Genomic DNA, 19,056 nt, shown 5'->3' with positions numbered 1-19,056 from the left:
TGCTTCCTTCATGTCGGGGAAGCATGGAGGGGTCCAAAAGCTACTACAAGAAAAACTTTGCTTCAGCAAGCACAATGGGAAGTGGATTACTGAACTGGCAGCACTGGACCTGATGCGACAAAGATGAAACATATCCTGGATTTAGCGAAATGGTGGAGTACTGTACTACACGTCGATTCCTCCAGTCACAAATGAAAGAGGCCTCAGAGGAGAAATGGACAGTTCAGAGACTGTTGTCAAAACATCATAAAATGAAGCAATGGCCACTGTATTGGCAGCACTTTGACTGACATTAGTATTTGGTGCTTCGACTCCCGACTTGTTGGTGGAACGAATGGAAGGATGCCATTTTCAGGAAATTTCATTTAGCTCATAGTTGTAGCCTTCCGTTCTACTAATGGTGAGTAAAATGACTTGTTCATGTAAGTCTGTTATATTTTTGTTAATATTCCGCACTGGTGAAATTCATTCATTTGCATTGTTGTGCTGTCATGATGAGATTGAACTTTGTGGTGTCAATTTGGCTGAGCGCTGGGGAGCTGGCTATAGTCCTGCAATCATCTCTCCCATTGTGGAGACGTAAGAACAGCTTTTTCTCTGTGGAGACATTAATGCGATCACTGTATGGTCTGTATGGATCATGACAACTGTTCCTTATGAGTTGAAGTTTGAATATTACACAAGTAAGCCAGCCATAGACCTAATCAATCCTTGACTTATGTGCTACAGTGCTTAACCGGATAAGCCTATTTACTATAGGCCTAGTGTATAACGTCTGGAAGTATCTGTGTTCATGGAGATTGATCATCCTTTTGATTATGGTTGGTTTGCATCATCTTGCTTATTGGCTATGTGATTTATATTTTATAACTGCAAATATACAGTGGCTTACAGTTTGATTTGGTGTTGCCGCCATGAGAGATCTTCCCAGCAGAGGCAAATTTGCATGTATTTTTTTTAGGTTTTCCAACTGCTTATTGTTCATACAACCACACCAGTTTTTCACAATTCTGCACATTTCATGTTACCATAGATTTATTTTGGCAACTCAATTAGGGCATCTACTTTGTTCACATCAGAGGTAATTTTACAACAATCAATTAGAGACAGATTTATTTCAGCTTTAATTCTATGGGGCTATTATTGTAGCAGAATTATTTGCAAATGCGTACATAAATCTGTAAATGCGTACACAGATCTGTAAATGCGTACATAGATCTGTAAATGTCTATATCATCAGTTACAACTCAGGCGGGCCTCTCAATTGGCTGTCTTTTTACACGTGATTTTTGCTACATTTCTGCCGTGGGAGAGATCTGCAAATGCGTGTGGCGATTTGCAATGTGTGTGGAGATTTTTAGGTTAACTACGACTCCCATGGTGCACTTCGACATGAAACATCCAGTCGCCGAGTTTAAACTTCTGTAACATGAGCCGGTAACTGTGGGCAAGAGAGTTTACGGTGTTGCGAAAACTGAAAACAAAGTGGTCAACTGCATGCGAGGTTGAATAATTAATTTCTTCTACTTAAGGGTAATGGATACTCATAATTTGGCAATCAAGTCTAAAAATAAGGGTATGGAACATAAAGCTGAACCTATAGTTTCACCTGGGTTATGATGGCTGCTGTCAATGAGACAGGCCAGCCGTTTGGATCTTCGAACAACGCAAGGTAGCAAATTGATAATAGTATAAAAATGTATGGAGTTATTATATTAAAATATCCAGAAGTTCACCTAACTCTTTAAAAAATTACATTACAAAACATTTTCATTAGTTAGCTAGCTGGCAGGTATACAAACAAGTGAAGCAGCTAATTTGTTTATGGCCACCTTTATTTCGCTTATGTTTTTCAAATAACTAAAGTAGTTCCTTATTAGTTTTCACTTCAATGTCGCTGAATTAATGTTTTTGACCAGTCACCTCTCTTGGGGGAAAAAAACTTCACTGTTGTTTTCATTTAAAGCCAAATATCTCTGCAGCTGTGGCAGAACTAGCGTTAGCTCACCACTGCTGCAATCACTGACAAAATCTTCCACCTGACTTCTCTCTTGAAGTACCCAAGGGTAGTGTATGGTATGCTTTACTGTCTTCATGCTTCTCTGAACCTGTTGTTTTTAAAAAGGACATCAAACTGGATCGCCATTTTTGTTCTGCCTGCAATGTAAGCACAATGGGCGTTCCACACACAAACATAAAACAAAATCTGGGCACACTTTTAACTGGTAATTTAACAAGGAAATAAACAAAATTAGAGTAGACAGAGCTATTAATTTGTGTCAAAAGTTCACTGACAGTTCAATGCTGTTTCACTTTTGAAGTCAGAAAATATGCTAATTTCATTTGTGCCAAAGCATTTGTGCCTGCACTTCAAACTGCACTGAAATCAATGGGGTCATTATAATAAAGTAATCACATTGATGGCATTATTTCCCATTTTATTATAAGGAAAACTCTGAAATGTTTTAGATGTTAATCGGTTATTGTTTTATTATTTTATCATTTTTAAAAGCCGTTATTTTCTCTCAAGTTTGCGATTTATGTTATTATGTTATGTTACTGTGTCATTTATAACTGTCAGTTATCTGAAAATTCTTCCTCAAAGTGAACCAACCCTGTAATGCGGAAACATACAACTAACAAAACTGAGCTCTTCTCTCTTGTCAAAAGCCAGGCATTTAATATTTGTCCTTGGAGTACCCACACACTGTGGAGCTTCCATAAGCCTGAAACTCTTTTATATTCCAAGGCTCGTGGAATGCCTACTGCTGTTAGTGCCATAGAAACTTATCTGAATAAACAGATAAAGTCGCTCCTGACAGTGAATAGATGCTGCCAACTAAAACTTGCTTACGGTGACTAAGCAGCCTACTGCAATCCATGTGGAATCATGTTTTGTACTTAGAAACTCTCCAAAAGGGCACCTTTTGACTGAAATACAGGGCTTAGCCAAAACGAGAGAATGGGTAAATAAAGAATAATTGCTTTGTGGGGTTCCAGAGGGTGCTTGTGGGGTTCTCAATAGGACTTCTTCAGGCCTGTTCTTCTCCTTCCCATGTCTTGACATAGCTTGGAACTCCAGATCCATCACTCAATTCCTCTAACCTGTACTATTCTGAACTACACCATTTGTTTTTCTATTTCTCCTGTTAGCTATCACCTCAACTGTAATCTGCTTAACCCATTTTATTTGCTGTGATAGATCCCTTGTAGCATTTCTGCTACATTCCATTGTACTGCTAATTTATACCAGGCTGGTCAGTGGAGCATAGGCTCCACCTCAATAGCTGGGTTCCTCTTGAGGTTTCTTCCCATTGAGAGTTTTTTGCCTCATGTACTTACTCTTTGGGGTTTCAGGTCTGGTGTTAGCTCTGTTTGTCCTGTTTCTTGCCTTGCTACTCTGTAAAACATCTTTGTAAAAAATGCTACAAAAGCACCGTATCGGATGAGGAATCGGCTCACTCACATCCACTTGGACTCACAAGCATCTACTCTTGGATATCCTGCTGGCTTTAATTTACATTATTTTGCTGCCTGATCACTGGCTCTACTCCCCAGCTTTGCGACCCTGTGGCACCTCGGCTTCACTCTGACTCCACTGGCTTCCTGAGCACTCTGCTGCAACCTTGCAACTGCTGCCAAAGGACTTTTGGATTTCTTTGGAATTGGTGATGTGCCTTCATCGGTCCCATTGCTTTACAGCTGTTCTGTATGATTTGCTATTGACTGGCTGCAACTTCTAGTCGGCACTTAGTGGGTTACTGCTTGCTTGTTGGCTGCTGTGCTAACAGCATTTCTAATCCGTAAGCTCTCAAACTTTCTCTGTGTTGATTTTCTGGTTGGGGTTGTTGCTTTGTGTTAACAAAATTCTTAATTCGACTCTGTATCCAGTCTCTGGCAAATGAGTTATACCTGCTGTGTGTGATCTTATTGCTCTGGTTAGGGTACCATTTATGGTGTTCAGTTTCAGCAGGTCGCAGGTTACTCTTTTCATTTGGTAGTCTGCTAAATCATGACGCTGCAACACAGTTTGGCGATTGGACTTGGAATACTGGCTCACCTCATCTCTGGCTACCTCTATTTAGGATATAGTAGCAATCATCTACTTGTAAATGAAACATGTGTAATCCAAAATCCAAAAACTCCAAAATACTTTCCTATCAGCATTTATCTAACACTATCCCACGTCTTTCTGAATTTAACAGAATTACAAGGCTTGAACATAGCATGTTTGATTTCCCTTTTTTTTCTACCTGTTTTAAAAGCTTTTATTGTACCGGCTGGGTCCATTCCCGGTCCTGATGTCCCTAATAATACACCTGTTGCTAGGGTTAAAGGGACTAGTACTAGACTCTTAATTGTTCTTCTAGTTTTAATTTCTGGAAATATTAAGTATTAAATATAAGCCGAATCCCGGGCCTGGTACTGATCTCGGTAGTTTGTGAACACCTGCTGATTTTAGGATAAGACATGGTATTGGTCTTTTGCACATGAATGCGAGAAGTCTGATTCCTAAACTGGATCAAAAGTACCCGGAACTTTTAGTCCCAGGAACTACTTTTCAAGGAACTAAAAGGTTCCTTCAGCCCATGGTTGTCTGCGTTTCCACCGCGGTCTAAAGTCCCGAAAAGATTAGGCAAATTAGCCCAGTGACGTAGGCTATGAAAAAGCGACGTTGTCGTCGGTCCATCTGTCATATGATTTCTTCTGTAACCCCATACTACCACCGAAGTAGCCTACATTATTTTCTAATAACCGGGACAGCCCGGAGGGGTTTATTCCACTTATATACAATGAGTTACCAACAATGACTATATATGGTTACTTTTGTATTTATTGATTTTTATCGATTTAATCACCTGGAATTTAAATATTCTTCTGCAGCCGTTTGGGCATATTTTACCGTTGTCAAGCAAAACTGTCGTTGGTAGTTGAACATGGACCGTTGTTATGCAACAAATAGGATATAACAGGCCAATAGTCAGATTGTAACTGTTTTATATATCCTCTCAAACACATTCATTATGTTTTTATGTGAACATTCGCTTTCATGTCTTGACATCCGAAGCAACATAATGCATTCACATTTCTAATATAACTGGCAACAACAGCATAAAACATGCACACGTTGTAAACAATTTGCTGTTTGATTACTTTCTCATCGTCAATTCTATATAGGCTAATCGCAAAATGACAAGAATAGAACGAAAACTCGGACTTGCGTGAAAATTTAAATTAGTAGTGGTACAGCCACCGTTTGCTTTCCTTCGAAGTTACTGCTAGCTGAGCAGCGAAGTGTGCCCTCCAGATGCGAACCATGCACCATAAATTAGTCCATAGTCTTCCTGGTCTTTTTGTGGAATTGAAGAATGGCAGAGTAAAATTATGGCAGTCTGAAAAAGCTAAAGGTATGATTACTAGAATTAACCTGTTTTTTTACCCTGACAAAAAGTGCGGAAGGTGATTTCCAGTTTGCTTTTACTGTATCACCAATGTGAATTACGCAGAACTACCGCATACCTCACATAACTGTATCAAACGTTGTGAGTCAATTACAACGGGCTAACAAAGAAAATCCGGAAGAAAATATTCAGCAACCGAATTAATCCGTTTGAATGTTTTGGTACGTAATATGCTGTCCCAGCACGAATGCTTAGCATTTTATAAAACGAATACTAAAGCAAGAAAAGAACAGAAGAGCACACGTTATAATTTCAAGATGTTGGCAGGCTATAACCAAAAGTAGGCTACTGCGCCGCATAACATACAAGTTTTATTTGAAGTTATTATGAAAATAAATCGGTTTGCGCCTGCATATTTTTAAACATGGCGCCTAAAAATAAACACAAAAAAATACTGCGAGTACTCGACCAATCAGAAATGTTCAGCGCTGCAAGCTCCACCCAAAAGGTTCCTGTACTTTCGGAAAGTACTACCCCCCGAGCAGGAACTTTTTGGGGGGTAAAATAAAGCCCCCGGAACTAAATTTAGACCCTAGTTCCTGCGGTGGAAACGCACTGAGTTCCTCAAAAGGTTCATAGTTCCGGGGTAAAGTTCCTGCGGTGGAAACGCGGCTTTATACATGTCTGGGTCCATACTGCTGATCCTGATGTGCTGGTCCTGTCTGAATCCAGGCTTAACAAATCTATCCCCTATGGCGCTATTAGCCGAGACGCTTATAATGTCTTTATATCAAACAGACCCAAAAAGGGAGTGGGTGTTGCTATATATGTAACATCTAAATTTAATGTTATGGTGGTAAAATCCATGTCGATACCAAAGCAGCTCGTTTTATTTTTATTTTTTTAAATTTATTTATTTATTTATTTATTTCTCTGAATTGTATGTTTCATTGTATGTATGTATGTATGTACCATTTATTGTAAAGCATCTTTGAGACCTTGAAAAGCGCTATATAAAATTAATTTATTATTATTATTATTATTATTATGTATGCTATTAATAATTATTTAACTAATCTCAGTTTACAGTATTAGGCTGTTATAAGACTCCTTTGGCTTTAAGAGATGCGATTTCATCCTTGCGTGATTTATTGATCAAATACGAAATTGCCTGATAAATCTACTCTTATTCATCTGATTCTTACCTCACAAATACTGTGCGGTCTCTGTGTTCCCCAATGATGTCAGTGACCATTGTCATAGCCTGTGTCAGGAATACTAAATTGGCTAAAACCCTTTTATTTTTAAACTTTTGCGAAGAGGCATTTCTTCATGATAGACACAACTTTTGTGTATCATGAAGCTGATTCAACTGATCTTATCCCAGACGTTCATACTGCTTGAGATTATTTTAAATCACATTTTCAAGCAGTCACAGATAAACATGTTCCTCTTAAAAGATACAAGGTAAAAGGGAGAGATAACTCTTGATTTTCATCTGAACTCTCATTAGGTTTCATTCGAAGAATATTGCTTGGGCAGATTTTCAAACTGACTGGTCCCATTTTAGTTTCTTAAGGAACAAATGCACTTCTCTGATTAGGAAATGTAAAGCAGAGTTTCATGTTACTTCTCTTGCCCAGGCGTGTAGCCAGAAATCTGATTGTGGATGGGCACAGACAAAAGTCAGATGGGCACAGTCCGTATGTGTATAGCAGTACAACAGCAGCAGCATAATCATATAACGTAGGCTATGCATAGAGCAGCTGGAATTTCTGCATGCGCTCTGAACGTTCAGAGGCTGATGAAAATAATCCATATTGGAACATATTTTAAAATATTGTGCCATATTGCACTAGTGTTATGCAGCAGACTTGCTTTCCAAAGCCATCAGAGAGAGAATAATCACAAACATTCAACGATTAGAGGGAATAATAGTCTAACATAGTAATGCAAATAATGTTTTATTTATTTTTTATTAGTAACGGTAATATTATTACTCAGATTAGACAGTAGTGCCGCTGCACTTGTTACCACAAAAAGTACAGTAAACAGCTACTTTGCAATGCGTACTTCCAACTCTGATAGCTACACAGGCACCAAGAGACACGCAGTAGGCTAGCCTAAGATCCATGACCCTACAGACACACAGCAGACACTGCAACAGCAGTCGTAAAAAATGCATTTTCAAGAAAAATAACACAAACCACTAGCAAACACATAGTAATCTATTTTTGTTGTTAACGTTATCTATAGAACATTGGCTATTTATCTATTTATTTATTTGACAGGGAAAATACACATTGATCAACATCACTATTATGTGATGTAAATGTGCCAGATTTAGCTAGATCGCTAATTTCCATCTGTTGCCCCTGGGCAGGTTGATGTTAACACATTAATAACAAGCAGACCAGACTAGAAGCCATAGTAAACAAAGCACATAAAAACATACACAGAGAGCTTGTAAGCAGGCATGAGCAACACAGAAGTAGCCACATGCAAAGGAACAATGGAGCACATAAGGCATACATATATAGCATAAAACAAGCACATACAGAAAGTATTAAAGCAATCACCCCCAAATGTATGCACACCTTTACCGGTAGCTTAAGCTATTTGAAATGTAACGTTAATGATAAAAGCCTGGGAGCATGTGCTATGCAATGGCCATTCTGTAACCTATTCAGAATTGCTTGTCAGAGTGTACTGTAGATACGGTGACCAGACGTCCCCGTTTTCGGGGACAGCCCCCGTTTTTGGAGCCCTATTTTCTTTTCTCCCGGGGAATTAACTGAATAATTAATACTACTCATTGGCTAGATTGTCTTCACACCTGACTCCCAGGTAAAGGGAGACTGTGGGAAACCAGCACGGTCCTCGAGGACCGTGATTTGAAGTCTAGCTAGCTATCTCTGCTGCTAGCTAAGTGGTTCTGCCGAAAATCTGACGATACATAACGTTCTAACTTAACTTACGTGGCTCTTCCACTTCACAAGTGGTCGCATCTTCCTCCTCCTCATGCTGTCTTTTTCTCACTACAAATCTAATTTAATTTGTTTGTTTTAATTTCACCGTAATTTTTAGCTACATAGATAACGTTAGTGTAACGTTACAGTGGAATGCGCGCGCGATATGAACGATGAACGGTATGAAAGATGAGGCCAGGGGCTGCTGGCATTTTCAAAACGCACTGCCAGTCAAAATTAAGCTTTGTGATTGGATGGGCAGGAGTGCCAACTGGGTGGGCATTGCCCATCAATGCCCACCTGTGGCTACGCGGGTGCTCTTGCCAATAATGTAAAACATTTTGTTCAGTTCTGGAAGACCATAAAATCATTAGCTGCTACAAATGACTCCTCTTGGATTCTCAGCCAGTTACTAACAAGGACAATATTGTTAATCTTTTTAACAAAACATTTTATATCTTCTGGTCATATTTTAATGATTAAAATATGGGGTCACTAGGCCTGAAGTTTTACCGCCTTCAGTTGTAACTGAGCCTTTTAGTCCTATTTCTTCTACTCATGTTCTTGAAGCATTATGAAATATAGATCCTATAAAAACAGCAGGTCTTGATCTGTTAGTGCTAAGGCTTCTGAAACTTGCTGCACCTCTTATTGCTGATCCCCTCACTCATTTTTAATCTGTCACTTTTGACTCACACTCTTCCCAATGATTGGAAGGCAGCCTATGTGCTCCCCTTGTTTAAAAGTGGCAACCACTCTGAGCTGAATAGTTACAGATCCATTTCAAAACTTCGTAATCTGGCAAAAATTTTAGAATCCCTGGTTAATACTCAGATCAACAACAGTAGCCTATACTTATTAATGTGCCGTCTGGTTTTAGGTCAGGTTACTGCAGCCTCCACAGTAATTAATGACATAGTCCAATGACTGTCCTTTTTTTGACCTTCCTATAGTCTTTGAGACAGTTGACCATTCCATCTTAATTGATAGATTAAGGGATGTTGGTTTTGGGTCTGCAGCAGTGAATTGGTTTACCAATTACCTTTGTAATAGAATCCAATGTGTATCAGTTGATGGCCATAAATCCTCTTTTCTTAAAGTAACTAAAGGAGTCCCCCAAGGCTCCATCCTGGGTCCTGTGTTATTTACAATTTATATTAATAATCTTTCTCATGCTGTAATCAACTCAAATTATAATATCCACTTATATGCTGAGGATACAATTCTTTATTGCTATGCCACTTTTGCCCAAGCCTTTCAAATACTTCAGAATGCTTTTAATTATGTTCAGTAAGCTCTTTTTTATCTACTGCTGGTCTTTGTGCAGGTAAAACTTAACTGCCTAGTGGTTTCAAACTCTCTTTCACAGTCATAGATGAATTGGAAATCACCACACTAGATAAGCACATCTTGCTATAAATACCTTGGGATCTGCCTTGATAATAAGCTTAGTTTTAAAATTGCATATATATACAACCAAAATAAATCTTATTTTAGTTGTAAAATCAAGTGGAAACTCATTTTAGCTACTTTTAAAAAAACAGTTTTAGACTATGGAGACATACTTTACATACATGCTTTGGATACAGTTTACCATAGTGCCTCACACTTCATTTCAGGTGCTAAATCATTAACCCATCATTGTCTGCTATATAAATGCTCTGGTTTGACCTCATTACATCTGTGTAGCTTGATCCACTGGTATATATTAATTCATAAAACAATAATTGAACAATAATTTCCTTCCTATCTCAGCTGTCTACTAATTACAACCCCAATTCCAAAAAAGTTGAGACGGTAAATGAAATGCAAATAAAATCAGAAGGCAGTAATTTGTAAATTTACTTTGTATTCAAAGAAAAACAGTATAAAGACAAGGCATTTCATGTTTTACCGATTTAACTTCATTGTTTTTTGAAGATATACATTTGTTATGAAATTTATGCCGGCAACACGTTCCAAAAAAGTTTGGACAGGGGCAATTTAGGACTAACAACGATGTGACAAGTTAAAATATCACGGCATGCGATACAGGTGATGTTAAACAGGTGAGGCAATCGTGCTGTAGTATATAAGGAGCCTCCAAGAAAGGCCTAGTCCTTCAAGAGCAAGAATGGGTCGAGGCTCGCCAATTTGCCAACAGATGCGTCAGCGAATAATCCAGCACTTTGAGAACAACGTTCACCAAAGACAAATCAGTAGGATTTGGAGCATTTCACTCTCTATAGTGCACAATATAATTGAAAGATTCAAGGAATCCGGTCAAATCTCAGTGCGTAAAATCGCAAGGCCGAAAATCACTTCTGAAAACACTTGATCTCTGATCCCTCATACGTCACTGTCTTAAAAGTCATCATGTGTCTGTAATGGTTATCATGACATGGGCTAAGGAATACTTCAGTAAACCTTTGTCAGTCAACACCATTCGCTGCTACATCTACAGATGCAAGTTAAGGCTTTATTATGCAAAGTAGAAGCCATACATCAACACTGTCCTGAAGTGCCATCGACTTCTCTGGGCTCTGTCTCATCTGAGATGGACAGTAGCACAGTGGAAGTGTGTTTTATGGTCCGACGAGTCAACATTTAAAATAGTTTTTGGACAAAACAGCTGTCGTGTCCTCCGGGCCAAAGAGGAAAAGGACGACCCAAGCTGTTATCAGCGTCAGGTCCAAAAGCCAGCGTCTGTCATGGTGTGGGGGTGTGTCAGTGCCCATGGCATGGGTAACTTGCACATCTGTGAGGGCACCATTAATGCAGAAAGATATGTACAAATTTTGGAGCAACATATGCTGCCATCCAGATGCCGTCTTCTCCCGGGACATCCCTGCATTTTCCAGCAGGACAATGCCAAAGCACATTCTGCCCGGATTACAAGTGCATGGCTGCGTAAGCAGAGAGTGCGGATACTAGATTGGCCTGCCTGCAGTCCTGACCTGTCTCCAATTGAGAATTTGTGGTGCATTATGAAGTGCAAAATACGGCAACGAAGGCCCCGTACAATTGCGCAGCTGAAGACCTGCATAATGGAAGAATGGGGGAAAATTCCGCTACGCTAACCTTAACCAACTGGTCTCTTCAGTGCCCAAAGGCTTAATAAGTGTTGTTAAGAGAAATGGTGATGTTACACAATGGTAAACACTCGACTGTCTCGGGCTGCCCCCTGAAAGTCAATGATTCGATTAATCTGTCAGAGACCCCTCAGTGGACTGAGATTCTTTGAGTCGAGCAGTCGGTTTTTTTTTTTTTTTGGTTTTTTTTAGACAGTCAATGTGCATTACAATTCCGGAATACATCATTATAGAATGAAAAATGGACAGTGGTTATATTACAATATTGAATTATAAATTTAAAAAAGGGTAATTATAAATTTAGTGTTTATATTCTTGCAACCCTCACGTGCTAGACAAATTCCACGTGACAACATGCGTGATAAACTGGAGGGAGAAGCCGAAACCTGAAGAACACTTCATAGCTTGGGAAAGTAAGACCACTCCCGTTAAATCATTCATTTTATAGGGCTATTATTTATTTTGTTGTGTAGGAAGAGCCTGAATACAAACATTTGCTTTTTCATCTTAAATAATTATAGGCTAATCCTAATTTGTGTATAATTTTATTAGGCCTGTTCATAGGCTCTTACACTTGTTTAGATTTATTAGTTCTTTTTTAGGCTGTGTTTAAAGGGAAATAGCCTACACTACAGAAATAGAATATTTTTCTGAAGACGAGAGGTCAGTTATTTCAAAGCGGACAATGCCATGAATTTATTTAAACCGTTTGCATTTATTTTCATCTAAAACAAGTCTAATCTTAAATTGCTTAATTTTCTAATTTATTATTTTACATGTTTATTTAGATTCATATATTACTTTTTTGTATTTAAGACAAAATAAAAAGGGTCTCGTTGAAGATGAGACGTCAGTTATTTCAAGGCTGATAATACCATTTATTTATACTGTTGTTTACAAACGCATTATTTTCAACTAAAATCAAATTAAAATCTTAAATTGCTTCATTTGTTAATTTATTCTTTTACATGTTTGTTTAGATGTATAGGCCTATATTAGGCTTCTCATATTTAAAGAGAAATAAAGAAGTAGGCCCCTATCCTGTTGAAGATGATGTCAGTTATTTCAAAGCGGACAATGCCGTGAATTTATTTAAACTTTCATTTGTTTGTTCATTTTTAATGTTTAAAGCAAAATAAAGAAGTTATAAGAGCTGGGTTTAACCAGAAATACCTGTGTACTGTCTCATTATTCTGACATGATTCCGACAAATCCGCACGCAGGCTAATGCATTGTCGGCAATTCAAATCAGCCATCTGGCGTCATTTTAAGTTGTCTTAACGGATTTATTGATTTTAAATGCTCAAAAATTTTTCATGTGACTCTGTTGCACTTGACTACGTTAACGTGGTCTAAATCAGTACTGAAACGCATGCCAATGTACTATTTTGCCAGAAAGTCTTATAGATCTTTATATATAAAACAAATTGTCATATTGAACTGCTGAATCCGATTCGACTAAGAAAATTCACAGCCCTATGACTGTCCCAACCTTTTTGGAGCGTGTTGCAGTCATCAAATTTTAAATGAGTGTATATTTTCAAAAATATTTTTTTCAAAAAACAATTAAATTTACAAGGTAAAACATCAAATACTGTTTTGTTGTACTGTTTTCAATATAGTACAGGGTGAATAGAATTTACATTATCAGTCATTTTTGTTTCATTAGCATTTTCCATACTGTCCCAACTTTTTTGGTATTGGGGTTGTAGAAATACGCATAGTTATCACCTCCGCTCCAGTGATGTGAAACTCTTTAAAGTCCCTTGTCCTTCTACTGGATTTGAAAAGCTGGGTTTCAGATATTTTGCACTTTACAGTTGGATCAATCTTCAAAATAAATCTTTAACTTGACACATTACTTTTGATTTCTGACTTCAAACATGAAATGCATGACTTTTTTGACTGAAATATGCTCCTGCTTTTAACCTCTGCACTACTTTTAAATTGTTACACTACTATCTCGTTCTCCATTTGATGTTTATAACTTGTGTATCTGCTATCTCGTGTAAGTGTGTAACTTTGTATTTTATGTCACATCCCCCTTGCAAAAGAGATTTTGATCTCAATGGGGGTTTTCCTGGTTAAAGAAATTTTTTTAATCACATTGAATTGAATAGAATTCTGGAAGTGGAATATGGCTAGGGGGAAAAATTCACACAACATTCCAATTTTGAGAGGTTTGGTGCCATTTAGAGTGGTTTTGGAGATACTTGGAGTCACCTTTGGTTTTTATCTAGGGATAATGGGGTTTATATAAGATTAGGGATTCTTACAAAAAGCCCCCGGGGTTTTAATGGATTAAGAATGAATCTGTCATTAGAGTTCTGGATAAGCCTGTTTTGAGTCATATTAATGAGTTATTTAAGATGAGTTCTAATCATTGATTATGAGTTAAACTCCAGTTGTTTCTTTCTGGTGCAGGTTGAGGAGGAGGGTAAGCTGAGGGAGCAGTTGACCGCAGTGTTCAAGGACCTAACATCTGAGAAGACCAAGTGTGCAGAGCTGCAGAAGAGCCTGGACAATACCCAGCAAACACTGGCTGCACTGCAATCTGACTGCTATGCCAAGGACTCAGAGATCTCTGCTCTGCGGCATGACCTGAAGGTGGACCAAAACATTTTTTATAGTAAAAATAGTTATCACATGTAAAACTAAATCTGTTGAGATTCAATCTATTGCTTGTTTGCTTATTCAGGGTTCCCACTCATTTTAAGAAATCATTTTCCAGGACTTTTCAAGGACAATTTCCATGACTTAGACTTACAGACATTATACATGGACAATGGTAGCCCAAATCCAGTGGTGGGGCAGGGGTTGGGGCTATGTGCAAGTACTGTAACCATTCAAAACTTTGTGCTGCTGTGTAATCTCAGCAGCTAATAAAAATGAGAAAAGCGGAGAAAAATACAGAAAACAGAAAAATATGCAATCTCAGCTCTAAATATACTGTTTAATAGCTTGAATTATAGCCTAGCCTACAATTTTCCAGGACCTCACAAATATTTCCAGGACATTTAGTAAATTTTCTCATTTTCCAGGTGTTTTCCATGAGTGGAAAACTAGTCGATAAATTTCCAGGTTTTCAAGGTTTTCCAGGATGAGTGGGAACCCTGTTGTTGGTTACTTATTTAAACTGAAGTGACTGTAAAGGTAATGGTAATTGTATGGGGTGACTATGGTATGCATTAAGCATCAGAAACAGTACATGGAATCAATTATCATTGCAATATTGAATTATATTAGTCTAAACATTTCCATCAGGTCGTATGCACGGATTGAATGGGTGGAGTTCAATGTATTACCAAGTTCAATGCTAACCGTAGCATTTTTTCCCCAAAGATGGTATTTCTAGATATAGCCTAATTTTGTCGCTGTGTTAACACATTTCTACGGTTGCCGGTCAGACACTCTTCACCGAAAGAAGAAATTTTGGGATTTTTCCGATATTACTTGTGTCAAAAGTGCTGCGACGGAAACGACGATAGATTTACTCAGTAGCCACATCTGTCCAAAATGTAAACAAGTCAGGCAGTTTTCACGGTCGGGAAAAATTTTATGACAACGTTGTCGGGCACATCAGCGTTGGGGTGACATAGCTCAGGAGGTAAGAGCGGTTGTCTGGCAGTCGGAGGGTTGTCTGTTCGATCCCCCACCCTGAGAGTGTCCCTGAGCAAGACACCTAACCCCTAATTGCTCCCAACGAGCTGATTGGTACCTTGCATGGCTGCCTTTCACCGTTGGCGTGTGAGTGTGTGTGTGAATGGGTGAATGAGAGGCATCAATTGTAAAGCGCTTTGGATAAAAGCGCTGTAACGATGTTTAACTATACACAGGAACTTTGGGTCCTCTGGCTTACTGACCACGGGACCGACTCTGCTGAGTCAGGTTCATTATTAACTTTTTGGTCAACCAAGTGCCTGTTCCCTTCCTCTTGTGACCCTGCAATAAACTTTCTGCGTGATCAATTAAGCATCAGCTCGGGGCAAGGAACACCCCCTTTTTGGAGGAATGGGGAACCCACTTTAACAAGCTTAAACATTAACGCAGTAATCAACGGTCTATCTATTCATGTTGCATTGACCGCTCCAATAGCACAAGCCAATCAATTGTTTCTGTGGCCAAAATAATAAGCCAATGACATTAAAGATCACACGTGGGGTTCCGTCGCGTCAGTGACTTTTGAGGATAAAAGTAATCAAGAAACCTAACAACTTTGCTCTGAGGTAAGGCATTGCCTAACCGACCAGACGCGCGCGCATCTCCTTAAGGACATCACCGGACTTTGCTGCGCTTCCCAACTCGCACCTCGCTGGAGACCTGCCTGAGTTGGCCTGCCACCATCCGCAAAATAAACCAAGCCGATTTATTTCCATCTACAGCTGTTTGAGGAACACGTATCTGCATACTTTTCCTCCGTACCTCCCTTGCGGTCAGGACCCAAGTGGAAGATTTGTGCACATCCATCGTCTTGACTGGAACCTGTCGCGACCCCGACTTCACAGAAGAAGTTTCCCGCGTCTCTGCACGCCTGCCACGGACCCCTGGGACCAGCTGACGAGCTGAACGAGCATCACCTAATGGAATTAAGGACTGGCCTCCCTTACAATCACCGTTAAGTAATGAAACGCATATTTGACACTGACATCAAAGTATAGCGTATAGTAAAGTTTAAAATACCAGTTTAGGTTATTTTACTGCTGTTTGTTGTTGTGTTTTGTTTGTTTTGCGTATGTTGGTTGGGAATAGCAAATTCCCTGACTTTGTAGTTTACGTCGTTAAACTGTATTTTTATGAGACTGATATAACGAATTAACCAAGTAACATAGAGTAGCGTGTCACTAACCAATAACACAAACTAACCTTAGTTAAATGGTACTGTCAACCTCTTATGTTTAGCCATTGTAAAATCATAATTTCCTCGTATAATCGTATATTATGCAAATTATTGTTTTCAATTAGCCTGTTACCATCACATTATGATAATCAATAAATGTATATTCTTTAAATCGTTGTCGTGTCCCTGTTATTTCAATAAGTTGGGCTGTACTGACGTCTCGAATTCTGATTGGTTGTTGAAACTCCATTCATCTCAGTAAACCTCACTACAGCGCTATATAAATGCAGTCCATTTACCATCAATGTCATCAAGATAACGTTATTAATGAACAAGTGATGTCGTTATTTTGATAAGTCATGTAATGTTACAATGTATCGAACGTTGCATTCATGCTACTAGTTTAATGTTACCTCCACACTGCTTAAGTTAAAGTGGCAATCTCGAAGATTTCCGTTTCGTTCTCTTTGGCGGTACCAATGGTGAGAAGCGGTAATTGCAGGTGTGTTTTTGGACCTCACTTCCCAACTTCCAAACAGTGTCGCCTGTGTGTGACGTCAGTCAGCTGGCACCTGGGCCACGGTAACTATAACACTATGTACTGAATAAAAAAATGGTTGTTATAAAAGTAAAGTTATGTACATACTCATTCATTGTCTAACATTAGGCTAACTTAAGCTCATTACACTGCCGAGCCGGGTTAAAATGCTGTAGCAGACCTGGGGTAGAATTAGTGATGATCAATTTCCACAGACGTTCTTTATCCACCTTTTGCCCGGTATGAACATCTTTACACTGCAGAGAAGAATCCGCGGGATTCGCTGTGGCTCGTGCAATTATGTATCTCGTGCACAATAAACATTGTCTTTCTAGTGAATGATTGTTGTGTGATATTTTTGAAACAACTGCCTTGCAGAATATTACCCCTGGTGTTCCTGGTTTTGCTAGCTAAACTGTTCGAGAATAAAGCTGCGCTGGGTGTTAAATTAGCAATCAGAACAAGAAGAATAAAACAAAAACAAGGGAGATTTCATCAAAAAAGGCTGGAGAAACATATGAGGAAGCGTAATAAAATAATAACAACGCTAATCCATACTGTCGTATTTTTAGGGGTCCGAGCAGCGAAGCTGGTGGAACCCTATTGTATCTGTTAGGATTATTAGGGGTCCAAGCAGCGAAGCTGGTGGAACCCTATTGTATTTGTTAGGATTATTATTATTCTTATTATTTTTCTCCGCTAAAAGTGTCTGAGGCTCAGCAACCATAAATCCTAGAGCAACCAAATTTGGCAGGTGGGTTCCTATGGCCCCCCACTACTCAGGTACTAAAAACTATGTCGATCAGATGGTGGCGCTATAACAAAGGGTCATGTTTAAAAGATCATAACTCCCACACCATAAGTCAGATCAACACAAAACTTCATCGACCGATGCATCTGAATGTGCTCTACAACTTTGCCATTGGGAGCACCTATGTCCGCCATATTGTTTGCCCGCCATTTGGACTTTTTTATTAGTTGGGGTGCGGAAGAGCTGGAGCTCCAAATCTAAGTGTTACGACATCTAGTAAACTTCTTTACGGCAAGCGACATCCATGGCGACGCAAGTAATCCGACACCGTAGGGGCTAGTTTTTATCAGTGAGGGGAGGGTCTGAACGTCGGGAAAGCAATGGAAGACGGTGCCAGCCAGAGTGCATGCTCGGCTACTAAAGCTTTGTTAGTAAAAGCTTTTTGAGAGGATGAATAATTACTTTTCTTAGGCATAGATCCATTTGAAGACAGTATCGGGTGAGTTCGTTTAGTCTTTAAATCTGTCATTATGCTGAGAAATAGCTAAACCATTTTATTGGTAGGTTTTGAGTTTCTGTGCAAACGCGAGAAAACACGCTGGTATAATCAAACAATGATGGCAATACATATATAGTCCGCTTCGTTCCGTTGCTACCATAACATAACAAACTACCTTGTGTCTACAGCTGCAGTTTCTCGCTGCAATTACTAATATTGAATATAAACAAAAGATGCAATTTATGCTGCACTCTGCCAATGTCTAAATAGATAATACGGTACTCTGAGCGTAGGAAGCAGGTAGCATGGATGGCGAGTTGATCTTTCGTTTTTTGCTACTAAAAGTTTGTTAGTAAAACCTTTGAGAGGATGAATCATTACTTTTCTTTGGCATGGATCCATTTGAAGACAATATCAGGTGAGTTTGTTTAGTCTTTAAATCCGTCATTATGCTGAGAGAAATCGTATTCTTAATTTAATCTCTAAATTGACTATAAGTTTAGGGTTATAACTAGGTAGCTGTTTCGTAGGTGACTTAGTAAATGCACTTGTCTTAACTATTGCTTGTATTTTTGCATAGACTGCGTTGTTGCTGTTCTTGTTTGTGTTAGTGTTAATCAGTTTAACCTACAGGGTCCAAGGTGAACTATGCGGTTGTTCCCTGTACTTGGAACGGTACTTCTCTCTAGGGTTTTCGACACACTTGTTCCTGATTATGATTATACACTTTGTTGTACGTCGCTCTGGATAAGAGCGTCTGCCAAATGCCTGTAATGTAATGTAATATTCCGTAGCCACAAGATAAACCCGACATTAGCCCTAAAATGTGCCAATACAGCAATGAAAACGCTGCTCACTGAATAACGAAATAAATGAGACAACGTTTTTTTTTAATTATACCATGTCATTCTACAGTCAATATCTGGGACTAAGCATTGAATAAATATACAATCTTACCATTGGTTTTACGCGTAGAGATGTCCCTTTTG

At 38.9% G+C, this 19,056-nt stretch overlaps 1 protein-coding gene across 8 annotated transcripts in view; it reads left to right on the top strand.

The window, feature by feature from the left end:
* eea1 (early endosome antigen 1) overlaps nt 1-19,056 on the top strand; it is a 278,859-nt gene that overhangs the window by 237,501 nt on the left and 22,302 nt on the right. For all 8 annotated transcript variants that reach the window (XM_064341907.1, XM_064341909.1, XM_064341904.1 and 5 more), the window contains one exon: nt 13,867-14,049. In XM_064341907.1, coding sequence (XP_064197977.1) covers nt 13,867-14,049 — 183 coding nt within the window. The remainder of the gene's footprint in view (nt 1-13,866; nt 14,050-19,056) is intronic.

The sequence above is a fragment of the Anguilla rostrata genome, chromosome 7 (genome assembly GCF_018555375.3).
Source record: "Anguilla rostrata isolate EN2019 chromosome 7, ASM1855537v3, whole genome shotgun sequence".
In the NCBI taxonomy this organism is placed as follows: Eukaryota; Metazoa; Chordata; class Actinopteri; order Anguilliformes; family Anguillidae; genus Anguilla; species Anguilla rostrata.
Note: the sequence above shows the minus strand (reverse complement) of the source record. Positions and strands in the feature narration are given on the sequence as shown.